General features: G+C 40.0%; 1 protein-coding gene across 1 annotated transcript in view; it reads left to right on the forward strand.

Annotated features, from left to right (window-relative positions):
* TMPRSS15 (transmembrane serine protease 15) overlaps positions 1-25867 on the forward strand; it is a 450422-nt gene that overhangs the window by 374933 nt on the left and 49622 nt on the right. Inside the window, exons 22-23 of the mRNA XM_089657394.1 lie at positions 2541-2706; positions 6940-7121. Of these exons, the coding sequence (XP_089513520.1) occupies positions 2541-2706; positions 6940-7121 (348 nt within the window). The remainder of the gene's footprint in view (positions 1-2540; positions 2707-6939; positions 7122-25867) is intronic.

The following is a 25867-nucleotide window of genomic DNA, read 5'->3' on the forward strand; positions in this document are numbered from 1 at the left end:
CTTAAAGATTAAGCTCAAATTTTCCAAAAAATAGCCTAAGCAATTAAGGGGCCCCAGTAGGTATTAGAAATTGTGCAGCATTGTAAAATGTTCATTCATTTTATCGTCATATCTGTAGGCCATTTGAACAACCCTGGAAGCCTGTCTGGAAAAATCCAAGTCCTGTTGCTTTTTGCTCCTGTAATGCTGGGAGTGGGCTCCCAACTAACCTAAACACAGGACATAGGTGTAGCTAACTGGTAGTTTTTTGGCTAGGCTTCTGTGGGGCCCCAAATGGCAATAAAAATTAAGGAATATACACTACTCAAAAGAATTAAAGAAACACTTTTAATATAGCATCAAGTCAATTAAACTCCTGGGATATTGATCTGCTCTGTTAAGTAGCAGAGGGAGTTGTTAATCAGTTTCAGCTGCTTTGGTGTTAATGAAATTAACAACAGGTGCACTAGATAGGCAACCTTGAGACAACCCCCAAAACAGGAATGGTTTTACAGGTGGGGGCCACTAACATTTTTTTCCCTACTTATCTTTTCTGACTGTTTTTCACTAATTTTGCATTTGGTTAGGTTCAGTGTCATTACTGGTAGCATGAAGTTATACCTGGACCCTACAGAGGTTGCACATGCAGTCCAGGGTGGCACATCAATACATGCCAGTGCCAGAAGGTTTGCTGTGTCTCCCAGCACAGTCTCAAGAGCTTGGAGGAGATTCCAGGAGACAGGCAGTTACTTTAAGAGAGCTGGACAGGGTCATAGAAGGTCCTTAACCCATCTGCAGGATCGGTAGCTGCGCCTTTGTGCAAGGAGGAACAGGATGAGCACTGCAAGATTCTTACAAAATGACCTCCAGCAGGCCACTTGTGTGAATGTCTCTGACCAAACTATCATAAACAGACTTCATGAGGGTTACCTGAAGGCTCAGCTGCCTCTAGTGGGCCCTGTGCTCACTGCCTGACACCATAGAGCTTGATTGGCATTTGCCATTGAACACCAGAATTGGCAGGTCCGCCACTGGTGCCCTGTGCTTTTCACAGATGAGAGCAGGTGCACCCTGAGCACATGTGACACATGTGAAAGGCTCTGGAGAAGCTGTGGAGAATTTTATGCTGCCTGTAACATCATTCAGCATGACCGTTTTGATGGTGGGTTAGTGTTGATTTGGGGAGGCATATCCATGGAGGGATGCACAGACCTCTACAGTCTAGACAATGGCACCCTGACTGTCATTAGGTATCGGGATTAAATATTTAGACTCATTGTCAGACCCTACACTGGTGCAGTGGGTCCTGGGTTCCTCTTGGTGCATGACAATGCCCAGTCTCATATGGCGAGAATATGCAGACAGTTCCTGAAGGATGAAGGAAATGATACCATTAAATGGCCCCCCCGCCATCCATCCGATGCCGCCAGGTTGCACCTAAGACTGTCCAGGAGCTGGTCCAGATCTGGGGGGAAATATTCCAGGACACCATCCATTGTCTCATTGGGAGCATGCCCCAGCATTGTCAGGCATGCATACACACACGTGGGGGCCATATAAACTACTGATTACCGTTTTGAGTTGCTGCAATGAAATTTCAGCAAAATGGACTAACCTGCTGCATCATTTTTTCACTCTGATTTTCAGGGTGTCTGTGAATTCAGTCCTCTGTAGGTTGATAATTTGCATTTCCATCAAACGATGGGACATCCTTAAGTTCCTAACATATTACCCAGGCCATATCAGTATAGATATCCAGCATGATATTTTTTCCCCATTGAGATCTGATGTGTTTTCAAAGTGTTCCTCTAATTCTTTTGAGCAGTGTATTATGGGAAAAGGGAAATTTAAGGGAGACTTACCAAAATTGGTGCACTCAGAATTTGGTGCAGCTGTCCATGGTAACCAATAAACTTTTAACTTCAGCTTGTTCAATTAAGCTTTGCCAATTAAAACTAGAAGCTGATTGGTTTCTATGCAAAGCTGCACCAGATTTTGCACCATTCAGTTTTAGAAAAAAAAACCCTTAGCCTTTAACTCCATGATGGTGATGTCACACAAATATGCAGGCCTCACTGAACTGGGCTTTTTTCCGTGGGGCTGCATATTTGCGTACCTGTCTTTGTGCTGGGAGCACGCCACACTGCACGCTCCCAGCACAAAGACCGTGGTGTCACTGAGAGCCCCGGGTCCCGTTCTAACGATCAGGACCCGAGACTCCCGATTCCGGGTCACATGATTGCTGTGATAGCCTCTGATTGGCTATCAGAGTGATCAGTCACTGTGCAGCCCGGCCCCCTTGTTTTTTTTTCTCTCTCTATGAATGGAGAAGAGAGATACATTGTACGGTTTTACTAACACATGTCAACGTTGCAAAATTGTGCATAGGCATTTAGATTTGTTTTACCCTTAGGCGTGAAGGGGTTAAGCTTCAAATTAATGTGTCACAAATAGGGTCTCTTGACTGCATAGGTTATTTCACATAAAAAATTAGAACTTAGCCTTTAATGTACTTTAATGTACAATGTATATTATTCTTTATTGTGTATGTTTCTAATTAGAATGTGGGAAGAGAGTCTTGGACAATTCAAGAATAGTTGGTGGAACAGATGCAGCAGTAGGTGCATGGCCTTGGATTGTTTCTCTTTATTACAATGAAAGACAAGTATGTGGAGCATCTCTTGTGAACAATGAGTGGTTGGTGTCTGCAGCTCACTGTGTTTATGGGTTTGTATTCATGTTATTTTATTAACATCTAGTAAATTCTTTACTTTAGAAAGCTCAGTCAGTATTTCCTGTGTTTCATAAAATGTATCCATTAAGATATCTTGAATAGAGACCTGACAGATCTACCCACTCATTCATGGCTGCACAGCAAAAACTCTAACAATGCAGCTTTGGTCTTCCTAATTAGGTGGTAGTCTCTGTACTCTGCAGATATGGAATTGCATGCGTCACATTTGTTTTTGATGGATGTGTACTTCCCACATTTAACCTAACCTTAATTAGTAAATAGAATGAATGCTTTATTGCATCCTTGAAGTATGATTGCCCTTTAGATAATTGCTGAGTAAAAATGTGGAAGATAAACAAAACAGTTACACACAACTGATGTGAGGTAGTTTTCACCTTGTATAAACAATACGTTACATTTATTTATATATTTATTTTTTGCTCATTTGCTCAATGTTGGATCTCTTATTTTACCTTCATCTAGTTGTTACCAGCGGTGGGCTTGAAGCCTTGCAGTGAACCCCCTAAGATGAGCTGCCTACATCTTTAACAAATAGTAGCACTTGGATGTATGCATTGTGTCAATCCCAGTTCGTGCTGGTCCTTGGTTTCAGTATTCCGGCCAAGTACCAGTGGGTGGAGAAAGCAATGCTACTCTGCATTGGATCAGTGCTACTTTCATTACACACAGTCAGAATAGTGAAACAATGGAGTAGTGCTCTCTGGACCGGACATCCTCCACCTGCCAAGGGGTTCACATAGTCATGGAATGAATGTTCTACAGAGTCTTGGGCTGTTCATACTTTAAACCTGCCATTTCCTACTTCAGGTTCAGTGTGATGCAGGAGATCCTGCAAAGTGAAAATAAATAGATTTACCTTTTTTGTTCGTTGAATGGTAAATGCATAAAAACATTTTTCTATTTTAACAACTTTATTTTAGCACCCATAGCATCAAAAATGAATTCATTAAATTATGTAAAACATTGCATTAAAATCTCTGTGGTGTTGGAACCTGCTGCTGTTTCTCATGTGACTCATCCAATGGCAGATGTATTATAGAGCATGTGTGTTTAACACCTTCCTTCTTCCTATCAAAAAAGGTATCGAATCATCCCTGACACATGAAGAAAGTATAATATCTACAGTATGTGTGATAGATGTTACAGATGTTAAAACACATTACCCAGATCCTGGTTACTCAGGCCTGAATCACCTGATCCTTGTCTGAGGAATGCACTGAACCATTGCATTAGAGGTGGGATGGAGCTGTGTATGGCCAACCTTAGGACTTTTGAATTTGAATTTTGTTACATCAGAATTGCTTTTTTCCTCATAAAAGTCACAACTACAAAAATATCCTGAAACATTTCAAAAGCAACTTTGAAGCAGCCTGTAACAAGTTTTAACCTAATCTTTAGCCACTCAGAAGTAAGTCAACAGTAGGTTAACCACTTGCCCTCCTGAGGATTTACCTCCCTTCCTGACCAGGCCATTTTTTGTGCTGCGTTACTTTAACTGACAATTGCGTGGTCATGCGACGCTGCACCCATATGAAATTTACGTCCTTTTTTCCCACAAATTGAGCATTCTTTTGGTGGTATTCGATCATCTGTGCTTTTTTTTATTTTTTACGCTATAAAAAAAGTCCAACAATTTTGAGGAAAAAAGAATATTTTTGACTTTTTGCTTTTAAACATGTCCAATAAAAAAATTTAAAAAAACAAAATTCATAATAAATTTAGGTCAAAATGTATTCTGCTACATGTCTTTTCTAAAAAAATTCCCAATATGTGTAAAGTAATTGGTTTATGTGAAAGTTATAGCATTTACATACAGCGGTATAGATACAGGAATTTTTTTTTTTATTTTTACTAGTAATGGCGGTGATCAGCAACTTATAGAGGGACTGTGAGTAATCACCAGCCGGGACCTGGTGATTGACAGCCACGCCCCCTAACCAGAAATCCAAAATCACGTGTATATATATATATATATATGTGATTTTGAGCACCAATACTGCCCTGTAGCAGTATATCTAGGTCAGGAAGCTGTTAAAGAAACTCAAACATGAGTCAAAACAGCACAAAGCTTACAACCTGTGTACACAAGCCCTTATTCACAAAGAACATCTTTAATACTTACCTGTCTTGCAACCCTCCCTACAGACTTCTGCATATTGAAGGTAAACTGTTGGCTGTAGATCCTCCAAAATCCAACACTTCAAGGATTGTTGATTTCCTGGTTCCTACTTTCCACTATGTGCTGTTCTTCCTTCTGCCAGCCCCTATGTCACTACAGGACACAGTAGTGCCATAGGGGCTTCGGGATCAAACTACTGACCAGAGATGGACCATGGATCTGATACTTCCGCAGGTGTTGGATTCTGCTGAATCTTCAGATTGCATTTTTTATTCAGTACAGCAAAGATCGATGGTGCAGGCAGAACGAGAGTTGAGAAGTCACATTTTAATAGTTATTCCACATATAACTGAGGCTCCTGGTATGTGTAGAAGCACATGGGCTGGATCGCTGGCTGATATCTTTTACTATATCTCTTGGCATGTTTGTTGTTAAAGCTGGCCCTACACTAGTAGATGTTCCTCAAAATATTTTGTTTTAGATACGTTCATTGAACCTTCTAATCATTAGTGGGAGTTTTTCTTGAACAAATTTCTAAGCGTTTATGTGGCTTTTGTTTGGGAAATGACATTCATTCCAAAATATAATGTTAAAAGAAGAAAAGGGACCTCACTTTTCTTCCTACATTCTTCATCATTTAAAACACTCATTATAAACATTATCAAATCATAGGGAAGTAAGGCACTCCTTCACAGCTGTCCATTACAGCTTGGTAAGTAAAAAAAAGCAAACAACTCAGGAGGTTGGCTTTCAAACCAAGTTGGAAATTCATCTTTAAAAAAATGCTAGTTTTTGGGTGGGCTAAGACAGACGTTTATAGTTAAAGTGTTAAAAAAGCCACAACAGTAAAATCAGTCTGTATATGCAGTAAAGCATGCTTGTTAAACTCACTGTGGAACCTAAAGGGTTAATCCTCTGCATTGTGTAAAAAGGCTATTTGATCCTGACTTCTCTGCTCCTCCTGTTGTTCAAATGTCCACGTCTTATCTCCCGATATGACAGACTGAACTGTAGCCATTTGGCACATGCTTAGTTTAGTGTGTATTGCTAGAGAGGTTTTTTTTTTCTTGGGAGAGTGCATGTGATCAGCACAGGACCAATCAGCACTGTCCAGACAGAGGTCAGGGGTTTTGCATCCTCCTAGAGCAGAAAGAAAACTTCTACAATCTTTAACCAGTGCTCTGCTGGACACTGATAGAAGTCACAAGACTGCTGTAACTGCTGATAAGAACAGGTATTTAGCAGTTTATATTTACTAAAACAATTGCACCTCCATGTACTGTAGGAGACCAGATATAGTGAATGCAGAGTCCTGGGTTTAGTAACACTTTAACCAAATGATGATAAATCATGTAACACACATTTTGTCTGGACATAATTCATATCTAAATAGTTTATTTTGGTGCACTTCTTCCTCCTTCACTATTGTCATTGTTTGACAGCCTATCCCTGTTCACATTTCCAAAATGAAAAATCAATATTAAAACAGCTTCTGTTACAACCAGCCACAGCCCGTTATTTATATTCATATGTTTGGTTAACATATAATATCGACTTGCAGGAAATGTGTGGTTCACAGATAAAGCCTTTAGCAATATGTAAATGATGTCCCAGTTGGTTGTAAGGCAGATCTCAGCTGCACTGCTTACTGCATTTAGCCCCTCTCCATGCAGAGCGGAGGTGCCAAGAACTGGTCTCTCAAACCAATTGTTTCTCAACTGGAGCATACTAATCATTTGCGTCAGGAGGCTGATGACTAATTGGCCTGAGATTTTTAACTTAGCTGTTTTTAATAATTCGATTAATAACCCCTTTATAATTGTATTGTTGTTCCAGCTACTGTTATAATTTATAGCTTTCTGGCTGGAATCAAGGGATCTGCTGTTAATTCTGTGTTAGGAAACTTGTGTCCCGTGGAGCAGTCAGAAAACATTAAGTGCTTTCCAATTATAATAAACTATCTCACTTAATCCAATACAAAGCTTGAATTATGTGTACTGCAGAAGAGGTCAAAGATTAACACAGAACATAGAGATGGAAGCATTCAGCCATTTACAGTTCTGAACTTTCCTTTTTGATCTTGCAGAAGGAACTTAATTCCATCCAAATGGAAAGCCAATCTAGGAATGCATAACAGTGCTAATCTCAGCTACCCGAAAACGGAAACCAGATGGATTGACCAGATTGTCATAAACCCACAGTATAACAGACGCACTAAAGAGAGTGACATAGTCATGATGCATCTAGATGTTAAGGTTAATTATACAGGTAAGGAGATAATAGTACGGTCTAAGGTAACTAGAGAAATCAATTAGCGAACTGCTAATGCCATCCAGCAAATGTTTAAATGTGTCAGAGTATGCTATATAAAAATGATCAATTTACCTTAAAGTGCCGCTAAACTCTGGTTTAAAAAAAGAAAACTCTCTTCAAGGGTACCTTATATAGCTCTCAGTCTACTGTAATTCTTCAAATTCCTGCTGTGATCCAGCTTTTTGATAGAGGGTGGTTACATTCATTCTCCATGGTCCTACTGTACCATATGTAGGAATGTAGCCACCTTCTCTTTCTCACATCCAAGATGGGTTAGGTACTATGAACTATGGGATTTTGGAGAATGAAGATATCTTAGTATCACTTTAAAGCCAAACACCAGCGAAAATGCTAAATACAGTTTAAATTCATATAATAGCTGTAGCATTGAAGCCCGCCCCCCCCCCAGGACTGTGACTTTTATTAATAGCATATATCACAGCTTAATAGTGATACAAGTGGTTAGATGGCCAACTGATGACAGTTACATAGTTATATTGCATTTGGTACCACTCAAAGTAGAGGTTAAAACATATCTCTATGTCATAGAACATGGGGAGAAGGATTGTCCTGATACTAATCAAGAGGGCTTGGTTGAGCATTCAAATTTATGTCTATGTAGAAACAAGGGTGACTCAGTGATCCAATGTTGCCAGCATTTTTTATTTCAGGTCTTAGGACGCAGGGGATAATAACAACTTTTACAACCCACCTCCAATCCTATGAGCTGTCAGACAGAAAGCATTGTTTGACCAGTAGACATGATATTTGGATTTGGTGACTTTCATGTTGATGGGTACCTATGCAAGCTCATAGTTTTCATATTTGTTTAATGGTCTTGGAGTTCACTAATGGCTTGGAGACTCATTACTGGTTACTAGTGCTTGCAAATTGGAATTTTCAGATGGCAATATATGATGTACTGTAATGGTGGCCATACAAACTGCTATTTTAATTATCCAATTAATGTGCAATTTTATCAAAACAATTGAATCAGAAACTGATCAAATAGCCATAACTTCCTTTCCAATTGATTAGACTTGGTTTAGATTGCATTTGAAAAAAATGAGTCGATCGGCCAGGGCTGAAAATTATTAGTTTGGATCATTCATAAATTTTGCCCTAAATTTGATCATATTTTGATCAATTGGATTATGAGGTTGCCCAGTGGAAAGAGATCCAATGAATGACGTATGATCATATCTTCCAGCTATCTATCAAATTCCACTTTGCAATATGTGGCATATCGATAAATTGCTTGGTCAACTCGTGATCAAAGGAAATCAGAAAAGAAATCAATCATTTAAGGAAGTGTAATAAAAGAGATTTTAGTGAGCGCTACCAAAAGAACAACAAAAGGTGTATATATATATATATATGTAAATACATATATACACACATACATACACACATATATGTATATGTATTCAAATAAATAAGCAGCTGATACACCGAAAGGCGACCAAAAGAAAACCTCCAATAGTATATGTTCAAATAAGTTAGTGCAGCGCTAGACAGTAATACATATTGATAAACATATTGCCATGCAATTACAAATGAATGTGGATAGGTGATATCACCTTAAGGTGATTAATCGTGATATATAGTTCAAAATAATAATCGTGTGGATCAATCAGAGATCACAATTCCAAAGTGTGTGGACGTCCTGATCCGGGAGTGACAACAAGTGCAAGCCACATGAATGGGTAAAAAACGCACTCACCAGATGTGCGTTTAAAATGCACAATATAAAATCCTGCGTCATCAGGTTATAGAAAGGTCATCAGATCTCGGGTCAGGTTACCATAGGAATCACTATCCCAGCTCCACAGAAAAGGTCACCAAAAACCGCTACCAGGTATCACCTTCAGGGTCATCTATCCTCCAAAAGGGCACTGCGAATGATGACACTCACACAGAGTGCCCAATGAGAGACCACATAGTGTGATATTGCTTAAGGTACCTTTTATTCAAGGATAATAGGTGCAATGGTAAAAAACAAACTTTCAAAAAGTTCCAAAAAGTTACTGACCATGTATTCAGGGTATGCTGTGGTTAGATGTCCAGTTGCTGTTGCCCCCTGACGCGTTTCGTGCATTGCACATAGTCATAGGGATAAGGGCTTACAGCCAGGACATCTATACTGGTGCTATTTATATTCTGCAGTGAAAAAACGATTTTGAAGCGCCCGCCATCTTGCCGGCTATCGGCGCATGCGCAGATCATCGGCGCCATCTTGCCGACCCACAGCGCATGCGCGGACCGTCGGCGCCATTTTGTTGTGGATCCTATATATGATCCCTTACCTAGAAAACAGTCTCCTCTAATGCGGTGCAGCCATTTTATCGGCAGTACTCCAAGGACAACTGAGGGAAAGCACAGGTCTATTATCATGAACTGTGCATATAATGGGAAGACCATACAGAAATATCCATCATTAAAGATGAAAGCCTTTATAAGGCCATAATAATGGGGTATTTGCTAATAATCCTCTATAGGCACAAATAATGTACAAAGCCCACCCTATTTACACATAAATACCAATATGCATTATGTGTAATTAGATGAATATATCAATATGTGAATTTATAAATGAGTCTACATCTTACTTCTTCCCCATTAAAATAAGTATAAGGTAAAAATAAAAATATAAATAGCACAATTAATGTAATACATATAAATACAAATATAATACAAATACATGGTCAGATAAAAATTACACGCATAAAACTGAAATACAAAGTCAAAAATAAAATATCAGCATAAATCAGGTATAAATACATCAAATAAAAATACATCAGATAAAAATCCGGATAAAAACGCAAGCTACATATAATAGACAGTAAGTAATAAAACAATGAGCCAATTAAAAGCAATGACAAGGAATACATAATATTAACACAAAAAGTTACTAATTAGATACAGCGATGTCATTAAAATATATGAATCACAATATATATACATATGGAAAACAGAAAGATGAATACTAACTATATGCCCCATTCATCCTAGCTATTGTCCAGAAAGCAGTTTAGATCAAAGTCTATGTTCAATCCTCTGGGGTGTAGGGAGCCTAGTTCGTAGATCCATCTCGATTCGAGCTGTGACACTGCTCATTTTTTATTTGTTCCTCGCCAGTGGGTATTGATAATGCCTATGTCCATAAATCTGAGAGACGATGGATCTTTGTTATGATGGATCTTATAATGATGCGACAACGAATGTTCCCTGTACCCCTTTTTTATGTTATTAACATGCTCCTTTAATCTGTCCCTGAGGCGTCTAGTAGTGCGTCCAACATATTGAAGGTTGCAAGGGCATTGGAGCAAGTACACTACGAATCTACTTGTACAAGTGATAAAATCCTCAATAATATGATGTTTGCCTCTTGCTGTAGATAAGAAATTATTACTCTTATTCGTATATTTACTACATCGGCAGATGACACATTTTTTACAAGGGTAAAAACCTTTTAGGTTAGTAATCATAGTTATGCTTTTAGGAGGATCTACTATGTTGGGGGCAATTTTATTCCTGAGTGATGCCGCTTTCCGGAAAATGATTTCCGGTTTCTCTGGTAATATAGTACTCAGAATTGGATCTGTCATCAAAATTTTCCAGTTGTTATTAATAATACTGGCTATCTTTTTATATTGTGTGGAATAGTTGGTTATGAAAGGGCATATCCGCTTTTGTTTTTGTGTATAAATGGTATTCAACATCAAATCTCTGTCAGATTTCCCTATGATGTCAATGGTATGGTTCAGGGTAGATTCATCATACCCTTTCTCAACAAACTTCTCTTTGATGATTACTGCTTGCTTATAATATGCATCTACTTTGGTACAGTTGCGTTTGATTCTGGAAAACTGCCCCTTTGGAATATTGCGTAACCAAACGGGGTGATGGCAGCTGTCCGTTGAAATGTAACCATTCCTGTCAGTTGGTTTGAAGTAAGTTTCCGTCTCTATTTTACCATTGTGATTCATTAATACTAAATCTAGGAAATTAACACTGACCCGACTGTATTCAAACGTAAGCCAAACCAGAAATAATTCCTCGTCATTGCGAAGTCTAGTAAAGTTAAAATTCAGATGGGATGGAGGCTGTTGAATTTTTCTTAAATAATTTTAACCATATGTCAAATTTACAGAGGGATTTCATTTTAACTTTACTAGACTTCGCAATGACGAGGAATTATTTCTGGTTTGGCCATAAATTTTATCTGCAAACAAAGGGCGTAGCCATGGGGGCAAAATTTGCCCCCAGCCTGGCGAACCTCTTTATGGCCAGGTGGGAGGAGGATGTCATCTATGCAAGAGAGTGGCCGGAACTCTCTTTTTATCGGAGATATATAGATGACATCCTCCTCATTTGGAACGGTGAGGAACAAGCACTATTAAACTTTTTCACCACTTTGAATTTTAATTCTTCAAACATTACGCTTACGTTTGAATACAGTCAGGTCAGTGTTAATTTCCTAGATTTAGTATTAATGAATCACAATGGTAAAATAGAGACGGAAACTTACTTCAAACCAACTGACAGGAATGGTTACATTTCAACGGACAGCTGCCATCACCCCGTTTGGTTACGCAATATTCCAAAGCGGCAGTTTTCCAGAATCAAACGCAACTGTACCAAAGTAGATGCATATTATAAGCAAGCAGTAATCATCAAAGAGAAGTTTGTTGAGAAAGGGTATGATGAATCTACCCTGAACCATACCATTGACATCATAGGGAAATCTGACAGAGATTTGATGTTGAATACCATTTATACACAAAAACAAAAGCGGATATGCCCTTTCATAACCAACTATTCCACACAATATAAAAAGATAGCCAGTATTATTAATAACAACTGGAAAATTTTGATGACAGATCCAATTCTGAGTACTATATTACCAGAGAAACCGGAAATCATTTTCCGGAAAGCGGCATCACTCAGGAATAAAATTGCCCCCAACATAGTAGATCCTCCTAAAAGCATAACTATGATTACTAACCTAAAAGGTTTTTACCCTTGTAAAAAATGTGTCATCTGCCGATGTAGTAAATATACGAATAAGAGTAATAATTTCTTATCTACAGCAAGAGGCAAACATCATATTATTGAGGATTTTATCACTTGTACAAGTAGATTCGTAGTGTACTTGCTCCAATGCCCTTGCAACCTTCAATATGTTGGACGCACTACTAGACGCCTCAGGGACAGATTAAAGGAGCATGTTAATAACATAAAAAAGGGGTACAGGGAACATTCGTTGTCGCATCATTATAAGATCCATCATAACAAAGATCCATCGTCTCTCAGATTTATGGGCATAGGCATTATCAATACCCACTGGCGAGGAACAAATAAAAAACGAGCAGTGTCACAGCTCGAATCGAGATGGATCTACGAACTAGGCTCCCTACACCCCAGAGGATTGAACATAGACTTTGATCTAAACTGCTTTCTGGACAATAGCTAGGATGAATGGGGCGTATAGTTAGTATTCATCTTTCTGTTTTCCATATGTATATATATTGTGATTCATATATTTTAATGACATCGCTGTATCTAATTAGTAACTTTTTGTGTTAATATTATGTATTCCTCGTCATTGCTTTTAATTGGCTCATTGTTTTATTACTTACTGTCTATTATATGTAGCTTGCGTTTTTATCCGGATTTTTATCTGATGTATTTTTATTTGATGTATTTATACCTGATTTATGCTGATATTTTATTTTTGACTTTGTATTTCAGTTTTATGCGTGTAATTTTTATCTGACCATGTATTTGTATTATATTTGTATTTATATGTATTACATTAATTGTGCTATTTATATTTTTATTTTTACCTTATACTTATTTTAATGGGGAAGAAGTAAGATGTAGACTCATTTATAAATTCACATATTGATATATTCATCTAATTACACATAATGCATATTGGTATTTATGTGTAAATAGGGTGGGCTTTGTACATTATTTGTGCCTATAGAGGATTATTAGCAAATACCCCATTATTATGGCCTTATAAAGGCTTTCATCTTTAATGATGGATATTTCTGTATGGTCTTCCCATTATATGCACAGTTCATGATAATAGACCTGTGCTTTCCCTCAGTTGTCCTTGGAGTACTGCCGATAAAATGGCTGCACCGCATTAGAGGAGACTGTTTTCTAGGTAAGGGATCATATATAGGATCCACAACAAAATGGCGCCGACGGTCCGCGCATGCGCTGTGGGTCGGAAAGATGGCGCCGATGATCTGCGCATGCGCCGATAGCCGGCAAGATGGCGGGCGCTTCAAAATCGTTTTTTCACTGCAGAATATAAATAGCACCAGTATAGATGTCCTGGCTGTAAGCCCTTATCCCTATGACTATGTGCAATGCATGAAACGCGTCAGGGGGGCAACAGCAACTGGACATCTAACCACAGCATACCCTGAATACATGGTCAGTAACTTTTTGGAACTTTTTGAAAGTTTGTTTTTTACCATTGCACCTATTATCCTTGAATAAAAGGTACCTTAAGCAATATCACACTATGTGGTCTCTCATTGGGCACTCTGTGTGAGTGTCATCATTCGCAGTGCCCTTTTGGAGGATAGATGACCCTGAAGGTGATACCTGGTAGCGGTTTTTGGTGACCTTTTCTGTGGAGCTGGGATAGTGATTCCTATGGTAACCTGACCCGAGATCTGATGACCTTTCTATAACCTGATGACGCAGGATTTTATATTGTGCATTTTAAACGCACATCTGGTGAGTGCGTTTTTTACCCATTCGTGTGGCTTGCACTTGTTGTCACTCCCGGATCAGGACGTCCACACACTTTGGAATTGTGATCTCTGATTGATCCACACGATTATTATTTTGAACTATATATCACGATTAATCACCTTAAGGTGATATCACCTATCCACATTCATTTGTAATTGCATGGCAATATGTTTATCAATATGTATTACTGTCTAGTGCTGCACCAACTTATTTGAACATTTAAGGAAGTGTGTGTGGCCACCATTGGACTAAAAATCTATCTGAATCAGTAAAATGCTTTAGAACACAGTGATTATTTACCTTGCACACTCTAAGTAGATAGAATTTAAATAATTGAATGAATGAATTAATTAAATAAATAAATTAAAGAACATATACAATCACACTACCTATTGTCAGCAAAATAATGCTGAGCTGTTTATGAGATTCACAGATTCTCCTTCTCTGTATTAACATAATTGGCATTCATACTAACCAGCATCTCTAATACCAGTCAAACTATTACAACTTCACACCTGGGAGTACTTATCACTAGAAATGGGAGGCCAGGTTCACAAGCCAGATGTCAGTTTCTGCAGTGTGAAAGCTAAAAGCAATTCACACACAAAGCAATAATGATAGATGATCTGGCATCCAACACACTTCTTAAAGAGTTGCTAGCAAGTTTAAAAAAGGAATGCATTGTTATATATATATATATACTATATATATATATATATATATATATATATATATATATAGTTTTATATTAAGTGCAGAACTTATATATATTTATTTTTAATGCGTTTTTGGTCACCTGACACCAATCATGCACCTGGGAAACATGGACATCGGACTCAAAAACAGCCCCAAAAATGCAACAGTGGTGCACTTTTGATGCATTTTAATATATTTTCCATTCATTTCAATGGTAAGGTGCATTCTTTGGGGAGATTTTCAAATATGCACCCAAAATACTTGCATGCAGGACTTTTAAAAATGTACTGCACCCACTGCACATTGGCATGAAGAGTTCCATAGAATTTAAAGGGATTTATTTTTCATGCATTTTTGTTCCACTTTTTATACACCAAAAGCGCTTCAAAAACTGACCCATGTGAAAGGGCCCTTAGTGTGCACATACACGTATATGCAATATTTCCTCTCACAGAGGTCACAGTACTCCCCCTGACAATGCCTTCATCATGCTTTTCTCTCCAGAATGATTGGAGCCATCTTATTTCAGTAATTATCTCAGGTCAGCATCTAATTCCTGGACTGAGATGCTCTCTCAGAGATGTCACAATCATATAAGTCCTGGTATCTGTACAATTCTGTATGTATGACACAAATCAGACTCTCAATACCTTATAACCACTTGTAATGCTGCTCAAGGTGCTCTACTAAATCCAGTGTGTCTCACAGTAATGTAAGGGTGCAGGCTAAGCGTAAGAGGATAAGAGATGTTGCACACCACTAGCTCAACAGGTGGAGAGGTATGTGAATGGCCTCAGCCTTGAGCTCCTCCTGAGCCGCTCCTCTTGAGCCATGCCTTGACTCATTTTGCCAGGCCTATTGGAGCTTAGTCATAGAGGCCCTCTATGACTAAGCCTTGATGGGTGGGGCAAAATTCATCAGAGGCATGGCTCAGGAGGAGCGGCTCAGGAGGAGCTCAAGGCTGAGGCCATTCACATACCTCTCCACCCTTTGAGCTAGTGGTGTGCAACATCTCTTGTCCCCTTACAAAACAGACTCTGCTGCAGCCTCCCATCCTTTAACTTGCTACATAATTATAATGGTGCAATGGGATCATTGTAGGAGAGGAGACTGAGGAAATTATTCCTCTTGCCTTTAGAAGACTGATGATATCATCTCAGCCCAGGCAAAGCTACTGGAAAGGAGCTTACAGTAGAACTAAAGGCAAAACTTTTATTATTATTATTATTATTATTATTATTTTGGATAGATTAATCCCTGTCAGTTTTTTTTTTGCTTCACGTAATGGAGATTACCACGCCACTTCCCGTTCAGTAACCAAAACAGGAAGTGAGAGGAAATCTCTTCAAATTGAGGGAATCCTTGGTTGAGGGAATCCCCAGAAATAGTGTCCCCAGTAGAGGATTTCCCCTCTAGTACTGTTCTGTGGACAACCAAAATAGAGAGGGTGAATCTCCCCAACAGGGGTACAGCCATTATTAATATCATGACAGAGGTTCTAATCCCTCTCAACTCTTTCCAAAACTTAAATAAAAAAAAAGTTTTGCCTTTAGTTATACTTTAAGAGCTGCTTTTTTCTGATTAAACATGCAGCTTTTTTAATGAAACTTTGAAATGACCTGTATATTGTGACATGTCAGGAAAGCATTTATGTAGACTAGTAAAGTTACTGTTACTGTGATCCAATTTAAGTGCTATAAGTGCCGCACAAGAAGAAAAAGCTTAAATATTTTGCCCTAATATTCCCCGATGAAAGGGAGGTTGATAGCTGGTTTGGGCAAGGGCCATTAATTGCATGAAGCATTGTTTCTGACAAAGCTCTCTAGGGACAACATGGAATTACATTCTCACCTCGTCTCCTCTCTGTTCCCTTGGTCAGTTGTTTGGAAGCACTATAGGCATCATGTGTGTTTTTGAACAAGAGTAACAATGACCTTGTAAGCCGAAGGAGCTAACATAAAGGAGATGTTATAGCATTTCCAGTATTCTTTTAGATATACAAATAAAAGAGGTAAGCTTGATGGAGACGATCTGTCAGTATGTGCTAATGTTTTAAAAATCTTTTCTCTTCATAATTTGCAATTATATATGTAAACGAGGACAGACATATTTTCTCATCATACACACAGACTCTGCTTTCAGTTCTATAGTGCTGCACAATGTTTTTTCTTTACTCATAATGTGCGTTTATGCTAGTCTACCAGCTCAGAAAAAACAATGCACTCTCTGTGTGGCTGATACCTCAATAGTTGTCCGGTAAAAACAGAGTAATTGTATTGCACCACTGGCAGTCCCCTCTAGCATGTGATTTACTGTAGGCAGTCCTCTTCTGTGGGTAGTTAAGGATGATCCCTTAGTTGCTCTGCAGGCTATCCTTTCACCTCTCAAGGTGGAGTCTTTGGCTTATTGTTGGGTAAACAGAAATGTGGGCACCAGCCACTTTGGTTTTTATGGGTTTTTTTGTTCAATAACCACTGAAAAGAGTTCAGAATTAACAGTGGCAATTAGGATTGATGTTGGTCCTTTAAAAGAATCCAAACAGCATCCAAACAAATTTTAGTTCTGCTGAGAGCAGTTATTGTCTGTTGCTTATATCACTTTAGATTTTCCTCATTCAAGTAGACTCTGGGCCCTTGACCCAATGCGAGTAGTCACAGGTAATGTAGGTGATTAACAGTGAGAACTTCTTGCAATGGTCACTGCCAGCAGCTTCTACCCAGCTCCCCAGGACACTCTTCAGCACAGAAGCCTCCTCCTAAGTGGTTCCATTCAAGCCACTATCTTCTTGATTCACTCCCTCTGGATGCACCCTCAAATAGGGCAGCCAAAATCCATTAAGCCTTTAATGCAGGCACCCAGGTGGTGCAAGGCCTAAGATCCTTTAACTGTGGCTTCATCACCAGGCAGAAGCCCCAGGGGAAGACCCTTATGGAAGTTTGAACCAAATATTTATCACCTTTCCTCAGCTCACTGGACAAAGAGCCTAAATGATTAGCTAAGACATATGAACATTTCTAACATGACTATGGAAGAATAAGCATCTAAAATATCATATCAAATATTAGATAAAGGTAAACACTGCAAAAATAACTTTAAAAAATTGTGCTAAGTAAAAAAAAAAACTATGCATTTCCTAAACTTTGGTTGGCAGAGAATGGCTTATGTGTGGTATGGCACATTAAATTTTGCCCTGGGTGGCACAAAAGAAAGGAACACTAAAGGGATTGTGGGTATTGATGTTTTTCAAAGCACCCCCCCACAATAACCCCTACATCCTTTTTGGACTACAGGATTTAGGGAAGATGCTCTTGTCCCTCGGAATTGGTATGAGGTGCCATCCAAGGGGGATGCATTGCTGCCACACCATTGAAAGTTACCCCCCACTATTGAAAGGCATGCAATCTGGTATGGTGCAGGAAATTGGGGGGGTTGCAAACTTTCCTAGTAGCCTTGAAGACTTCAGGAAAGAAAAACAAGACTCTTGTCCCATAGACTTCAAGAGTGTTTACCACTAAGCTTGTGTGTTCATGGAATTCCTGCTGGGTTTACTGAGACTGGCCAGATTCATTCATCATCGTACACTGTACTTTATGGACCTGAATTCATTGGGATGGATTTACTAAATGCAAGTAGAATTTAAGGCACTGTTTGTTGTGCATTTGTATGGCCCTTGTCTGTGTGTGCCAGTTTTCTTCCACAATCCAAAAACATCCCAGCATGTGAAATCCCAGCTATAGTATCATACATTTTCAATTTATAGCTCTGTGCCTTTGTATGTTATGATTTGTGTCAGATATTATGCAATTTTCTTTCAGTCCACCATGGGTGGAAGGAAAGAAAATTGCTCAATCCTCCCATCAACACAGTCAGTATTGATGGGGGAATCCCTTCTGCAGCACTTATTGCCTTCTCTGGCGGCAGATGATAACGATCACTACCAGCGACTATAGCCACTGGCAGTGATCGCATGAAAAAAATCTGACAGGCTGGTTGTACTGAAGTCAATTGATGTATCAACTTCAGTGCAAGCAGCCTGCCCTTAGATGGATCGAATCTCAGATAGACCCTGCTGAACCAGCCAAGATTGGAGCCATCTAAGGCCAGATTAAATCTGATTCCTATTGGACTACACATGCGTATTTTGACATCCTGCTCAACTTCTGTAACAAGAAAGTGGAGAGTGTTAGTACCATGGCTATAAAACTGCATATCTTTTTATGTGACTTTAGTTGGGCTTTAATTGACCCCATTACTAAACTGGAACTTTTGTGCATCTGACTACTATCTAAGGTACTGTCAGTCTGAAAGACAACACAGCAGTGATGTAACAATAGTTATAGCAACCCATGGCTGCTATGGGGGCTGAGATAGAAGGGGGGGGGGGGGGACTCATTGGGGAGGCTGTTAAGGAAAACTAAACTGTGAAGTTTCAAGTATCCAAAAAGATCATCTGTGTAATAAAACATATTTACTTATCTGCCATATCAGAGAAGATGTATTGATCTCAGAACTTCTGCTACAGACTGAAATAACCCTGTTTGTCTAATGCAGTCACACATCCCAGAGTTTCTTCTCTTTTAAAACTTTAAGTTTTGGATGGTCATAGGTTTATTGTGTGCAAAAGCATTACAAATTTTGGCATATTATAGAACATCAATATAGACATTATTGTTATTTCTATGACAACTATAACTTTTTATCCATGCACTGGTCCCTTGTAGTATTGCTATGCTTAAAACTCTCCTGTTGCCTCTCCCTGATTTAGGCATACAATAAAGGGCAACTCCACTTTCACAGGAAAAAAAAAAAAAAATTTAAATTTAAAAAAATAATATTGCATATACAATTGTGACACAATCATATTGTAAATTAATGTTTTTAAAAATGTTATTTCCTTTTCAATCTGTAGATCTGTAATTTTCTATAAAACCAAGTGTAGAGAAGCCCCCCCCCCCCAAAAAAAAATAAAAAAAATTAAAGGTAATTTCCTGTTTGAGTGATTGGCTCACTGATTTTCCCAGAAGTCAGCTTGTGGACATTCCCCACAGCAAAAATGAGACACCCAAAGAGAAATCACATCTAAAGGGATGCAGACACTGTAATTTCCCTCATTAGAACCCTGCACGTGCAGCAGCTGATTGATAATTATAAAATCACTCCCAATCACATTCACTTTGTGCATGGATACAGACAACAGCTTCTTTATAATAACAAAATGTAAGAATTTGCAGCAAAGAGTAATAAATTCCCTGCAATGTATATAGATTACCCAGAGGGGAACGTTTTTGTTTTCTCAACAAAAGTAGAGTTACTCTTAAACCACTTGCTGACGTACCAATACATGAGCACCTTCTTCCCCCCTCCCCCCTGCCAACTCTGGGATTTTATCAATAGTTTTCAGACAGTGATTATTGGCTGAGACCAGTTGATCAGCTACACACATGGCTCTGTACAAAGGGAACACTCTCTTTGTTTTTTCAGGGAGAATGGACAAACAGATATTTAGAAAAGCAGCACACATTACACATTGTTAGGCACACACTCAATCCTTTGATTGCCCCTAAATGTTAACCCCTTCCCAGCCAGTGTCATTAGTACAGTGACAGTGTATAGTATTATCACTAATCTCTCTATTAGTGTCACTGGTGATGTCAGTGTCAGTTAGTCAGTTCCCACCCAGTACCAGTTAGTGTCAGATTGCTATCTGCATTTTCACAGTCCCACTATAAACTGCTGATCACCACCATTACTAGTATACTGTATATTAAAAAATAAAAAAATCATAAATCAAAATTTCAGTATATATATCATACACTTATTGGGATTTTGTTTTACCAAAGACATGTAGCAGAATACATTTTGACCTACATTTAGGAAGAAATTAGATTTTTACATTTTTTTATTGGGTATGTTTTATAGCAGGAAGTAAAAAATATTGTTTTTTTTTTCAAAAATGTCAGTCATATAATACAAAATAAAAAGTGGTGACCAAATACCACCAAAAGAAAGCTATATTTGTGGGGGGGAATTACATAATTTTTATTTGGGTACAGCATTGCATGACTGCACAATTGCCAGTTAAAATTGCACAGTGCTAAATAGCTAAAAATGGCCTGATCATGAAGGTGTGGGGGGGGGGGGGACCTTCTACTGGTCAAGTGGTTAAATTAGGATCAATAACAGGTATTGTCACAGTTTTACAGCTACCACAAAGAAAGTTAACTTGGGAACCCCATCAAAATTTTGCAGTGGGGCCCCTTGGTTCTTATTTACACCCCTACAACACAGTGTTTTTGTACAGTAATTTTGTGTGCAAAACATAGGTGAGCTTCTGAATTAGCCATCACTTTGAAATAATTCTAATGTATGCCTCCTTGTATTTTTATTTCATTCATTTTATAGCTTCCTAAACTGGTTTGTTTTTAGCACTTGCAGTATATTGTGAGAGAACTCGTTTTTACTGCCTTTGTCACCAGTATTATGGAATAAATTCTGCAGATATTTCTATGACAAGAGCACAAAGAAGACACTGCAGTATGTTGTCAGACGGAATGCTCACAGCATGATACAGTTTATTCAAATGCTCAATGACAGGCTTATATATTTCAGACCAAGATGGAATTATCAACATAATTTTCTTTTTACAAAAGATTTATTATTTTATTAAATTTGATACATTTGTATAACATTTCTTTGTTACAGCCAAGTTTGCATTAAATGGTTTTAGTTTTTTGTTTTTTTTGTGCTGATTGCCTATACCTGATACACAGTTGTGGGCAAAAAATTCACATCTTCTGAAATAATGTCAGTCTCCTATGTGCAAGACGACATCATCATGAATGCCAAAATTATATCATGACATTCATGCATCAAAAACCTATGGCCATCATTGCAATGCATGCAGAGGTGTACAGTGACTCCCGCTGGTATAAGTGCACCTAATGAACCAGGCAGGGTTATTGTAAGTATATATATATATATATATATATATATATATATATATGTACAAATATATATTGCAGATTACTAGTCCCTTGATGTAATGGCTGCTTTTCTTTTCTTTTTTCAAGATGTCCTTTCTTTTACAAAAAGTGTATTGTTTTAAAAGTAGAAAATGAAAAAATACACTGAAGTAGCATGTATCACAAAGGGCAAGCAATATGTCATGAAGGTGGATCACAAGATAGAAAAAACAAGTTGCTATGGTATACTAAGCATGATGATTGAATACACCAAAGCTTGAATAAGAGTGTGATTTAATTTTTAAAAGGATTGACCATAAGAAAATGTGAGATATGTGGGAGGGGGGGATTCTAGTGTAAAAGAAGTCAGAGGCATTCCAAAGGGGTAAATTGGTACCTAAGTCCACAAGGTGAGAGATTGTAGGTTGGTAACAATGGTGTAATGGAAAGTTCAGGCTGCAGGAAGGGTGAAGGAGTGGGAAGAGGGTGTTAAAAAGGGAGGGGAGAAAAAAGAGGGTAAGGTGGGTTGGGAGAAAGAGAGATAGAAAGATGAAGTGAGTAAAATAGAAAGTGAGTGTAGTTAAAGCAAAAACTTCTTTACGTGTTTTTGTTGCTGATTTCCTACATTCACTGAATATGTCATCCATCTTCTGTTTAACTTGGTAGTTGCTCTGAAATAGCCTATTCCTTTGTAAATCAAACCATTAATTCTCTTTGGTTTCCTGTTTGTAAGACGGCTGCTATGCCTCTTATTCCCCAGCCACTGATCTTGGCACATCCCTTCTGTAGTTCTTTCTCCAGGAAGCAGAGATGTAATTTATCCCCACTTGCAGTGGTGGGCAGGCTGAGACTATCAGACAAATGTACAGGCCTAGTATACCCACCCACATTCACTGCAATTCCCTGCGGTTGATGGGAACTTTAGTTTCCTTTTACATTAGAGAGAGAGGAGAGGATATGATGTAATCCATGCTGTTACAATTCCTCCCTGGCAGAGCAGACGCTGTTATCTTTTGAATTACAGAGATGAGGTCATGAAAATGCAGTTAAACTTTTCTCCTAAATGGTAAGGATTTTCAAAATGCTATTAACTGTTTAGTGTTTTGTGTAGAGCAGCGGTTCTCAACCTGGGGGTCGCGACCCCTTTGGGGGTCGAACGACCATTTCCCAGGGGTCGCCTAAGACCATCGGAAAACATATTTCCGATGGTCTTAGGAACCGAGACACCGCTGCTCTGTCTCGCGATCTGTGGGCGGGATGATATGCTGCCCCTGTAACCTGGCCACACCTCCGGGATCACAACAGCTCCGCCTCCTCGCCGCTGATTGGCCACCGGAACTGTAGCTCAGGAGAGGCACACAGGCGGCCAATCACCGGCGAGGAGGTGGAGCTTGGAGAGGAGGAGCCGAGCGGCAGAGCGCGCAGATCGAAGAAGATCGAGGGAGCTGCAGGACCGAGTGAAGAGGAGAGAGGCCAGAGAAGGAAGACAGCTGACAGGTAAGTGCAAATTTTGCTTCTGCAGGCTGTAGATGGGAGAGGGAGAGAGCGAGCCCAGGCTGGAGCAGAGGTCAGCAAGGTAAGTATCATTGGTGTCAGTGGGAGGAATAGTGCCCCATCATTTGTGTCACTAATACCAACGATGGGGCACTATTCTTCCCCCCACTGACACCAACGATGGGGCACTATTCCTCCCCCCACTGACACCAATGATAGGCACTATTCCTCCCCCCACTGACACCAACGATGGGGCACTATTCCTCCCACTGACACCAACGATGGGGCACTATTCCTCCCCCCACTGACACCAACGATGGGGCACTATTCCTCCCCCCACTGACACCAACGATGGGGCACTATTCCTCCCCCCACTGACACCAACGATGGGGCACTATTCCTCCCCCCACTGACACCAACGATATTCCTCCCCCCATTGACACCAACGATGGGGCACTATTCCTCCCCCCACTGACACCAACGATGGGGCACTATTCCTCCCCCCACTGACACCAACGATGGGGCACTATTCCTCCCCCCACTGACACCAATGATAGGCACTATTCCTCCCCCCACTGACACCAACGATGCGGCACTATTCCTCCCACTGACACCAACGATGGGGCACTATTCCTCCCACTGACACCAATGATAGGCACTATTCCTCCCCCTACTGACACCAATGATAGGCACTATTCCTCCCCCCACTGACACCAACGATAGGCACTATTCCTCCCCCTACTGACACCAACGATGGGGCACTATTCCTCCCCCCACTGACACCAACGATGGGGCACTATTCCTCCCCCCACTGACACCAACGATGGGGCACTATTCCTCCCCTCACTGACACCAACGATGGGGCACTATTCCTCCCCCCACTGACACCAACGATGGGGCACTATTCCTCCCCCCACTGACACCAACGATGGGGCACTATTCCTCCCCCCACTGACACCAACGATGGGGCACTATTCCTCCCCCCACTGACACCAATGATGGGGCACTATTCCTCTCACTGACACCAACGATGGGGCACTATTCCTCCCACTGACACCAATGATGAGGCACTATTCCTCTCACTGACACCAACGATGGGGCACTATTCCTCCCACTGACACCAACGATGGGGCACTATTCCTCCCACTGACACCAATGATGGGGCACTATTCCTCCCACTGACACCAATGATGGGGCACTATTCCTCCCACTGACACCAATGATGGGACACTATTCCTCCCACTGACACCAATGATGGGACACTATTCCTCCCACTGACACCAATGATGGGACACTATTCCTCCCACTGACACCAATGATGGGGCACTATTCCTCCCACTGACACCAATGATGGGACACTATTCCTCCCACTGACACCAATGATGGAGCACTATTCCTCCCACTGACACCAATGATGGAGCACTATTCCCCCCACTGACACCAATGATGGGGCACTATTCCCCCCACTGACACCAATGATGGGGCACTATTCCTCCCAGTGACACCAATGATGGGGCACTATTCCTCCCACTGATACCAATGATGGGGCACTATTCCTCCCACTGACACCAACAATGGGACACTATTCCTCCCACTGACACCAACGATGGGGCACTATTCCTCCCACTGATACCAACGATGGGACACTATTCCTCCCACTGACATCAGTGATGGGGCGCTAGTCCTCCCACTGATACCAATGATGTGGCACTATTCCTCCCACTGATACCAATGATGGGGCACTATTCCTCCCACTGACACCAATGGCGGGACACTATTCCTCCCACTGATACCAACGATGGGACACTATTCCTCCCACTGACATCAGTGATGGGGCACTATTCCTCCCACTGATACCAATGATGGGGCGCTAGTCCTCCGACTGATACCAATGATGGGGCACTATTCCTCCCACTGCAAAATTACAGTTCTGAAGTAGCAACGAAAATAATTTTATGGTTGGGGGTCACCACAACATGAGGAACTGTATTAAGGGGTCGCGGCGTTAGAAAGGTTGAGAACCACTGGTGTAGAGGGATGTACTAATGGGTGATTTTTTTGCCTATCCCGAAGTTCTTCTTTAAGAAAAATTATCAGTAGAGTTGGACAGAGCAAATTATGGGGAAGGGAGAAAAGGGATCCCTTCCGTCTGAATGAAAGGTTAAACCATTGGCTAAGACACAGGGAGTCTATTGTGGCCAACCAAGGGGGTAGTTATAGTAATATGATGTAAGGTTCTGCGCCCAGAGAGTTTGTGTAATCAATCCATAGCTTTAAAACCACTAGATATTTCTCATATCTATCCAGGGCTGTGGCTGTAACTTTGAAATTTATGAAGTTTATGAAAATATCTTCTAATCTGTTACCTACCTCTTGGAAGCAGAAAGTAGGAGTCCCCATCATGAGAATTCAGGAGTTGTGCATTTTTGGAAACATTTGCTGGTATGTAAAAGAGGATGGCTTTTCGATGATATTTGGGAATATTGATGTGAAGAATAGAGTTAATGTAGCGATACTCTACATTCCTATCTATAAACACTGGGCTTTGAAATATGTCCACCAGATGTGAAGCATGGTGCCATGGGCCTGGCATCATTGGAAACAGTGAGGGAACTAAAATGGTTTATATGTGTCTTTTCTAGCAGGGGCCAAGTACTATTAAAACAGTACTTCATTTGAGTTTTCTAGAGAGGTGATATTGATGGAGCTCATCACAATGGAGGACCATGATTTCCCCCCATTGTTCTTTAGTTAGATAAGCTTCAAAAT

Source organism: Staurois parvus, unplaced genomic scaffold (genome assembly GCF_062004578.1).
Source record: "Staurois parvus isolate SC_StPar_1 unplaced genomic scaffold, SC_StPar_1.0 ptg000988l, whole genome shotgun sequence".
Taxonomy (NCBI): Eukaryota; Metazoa; Chordata; class Amphibia; order Anura; family Ranidae; genus Staurois; species Staurois parvus.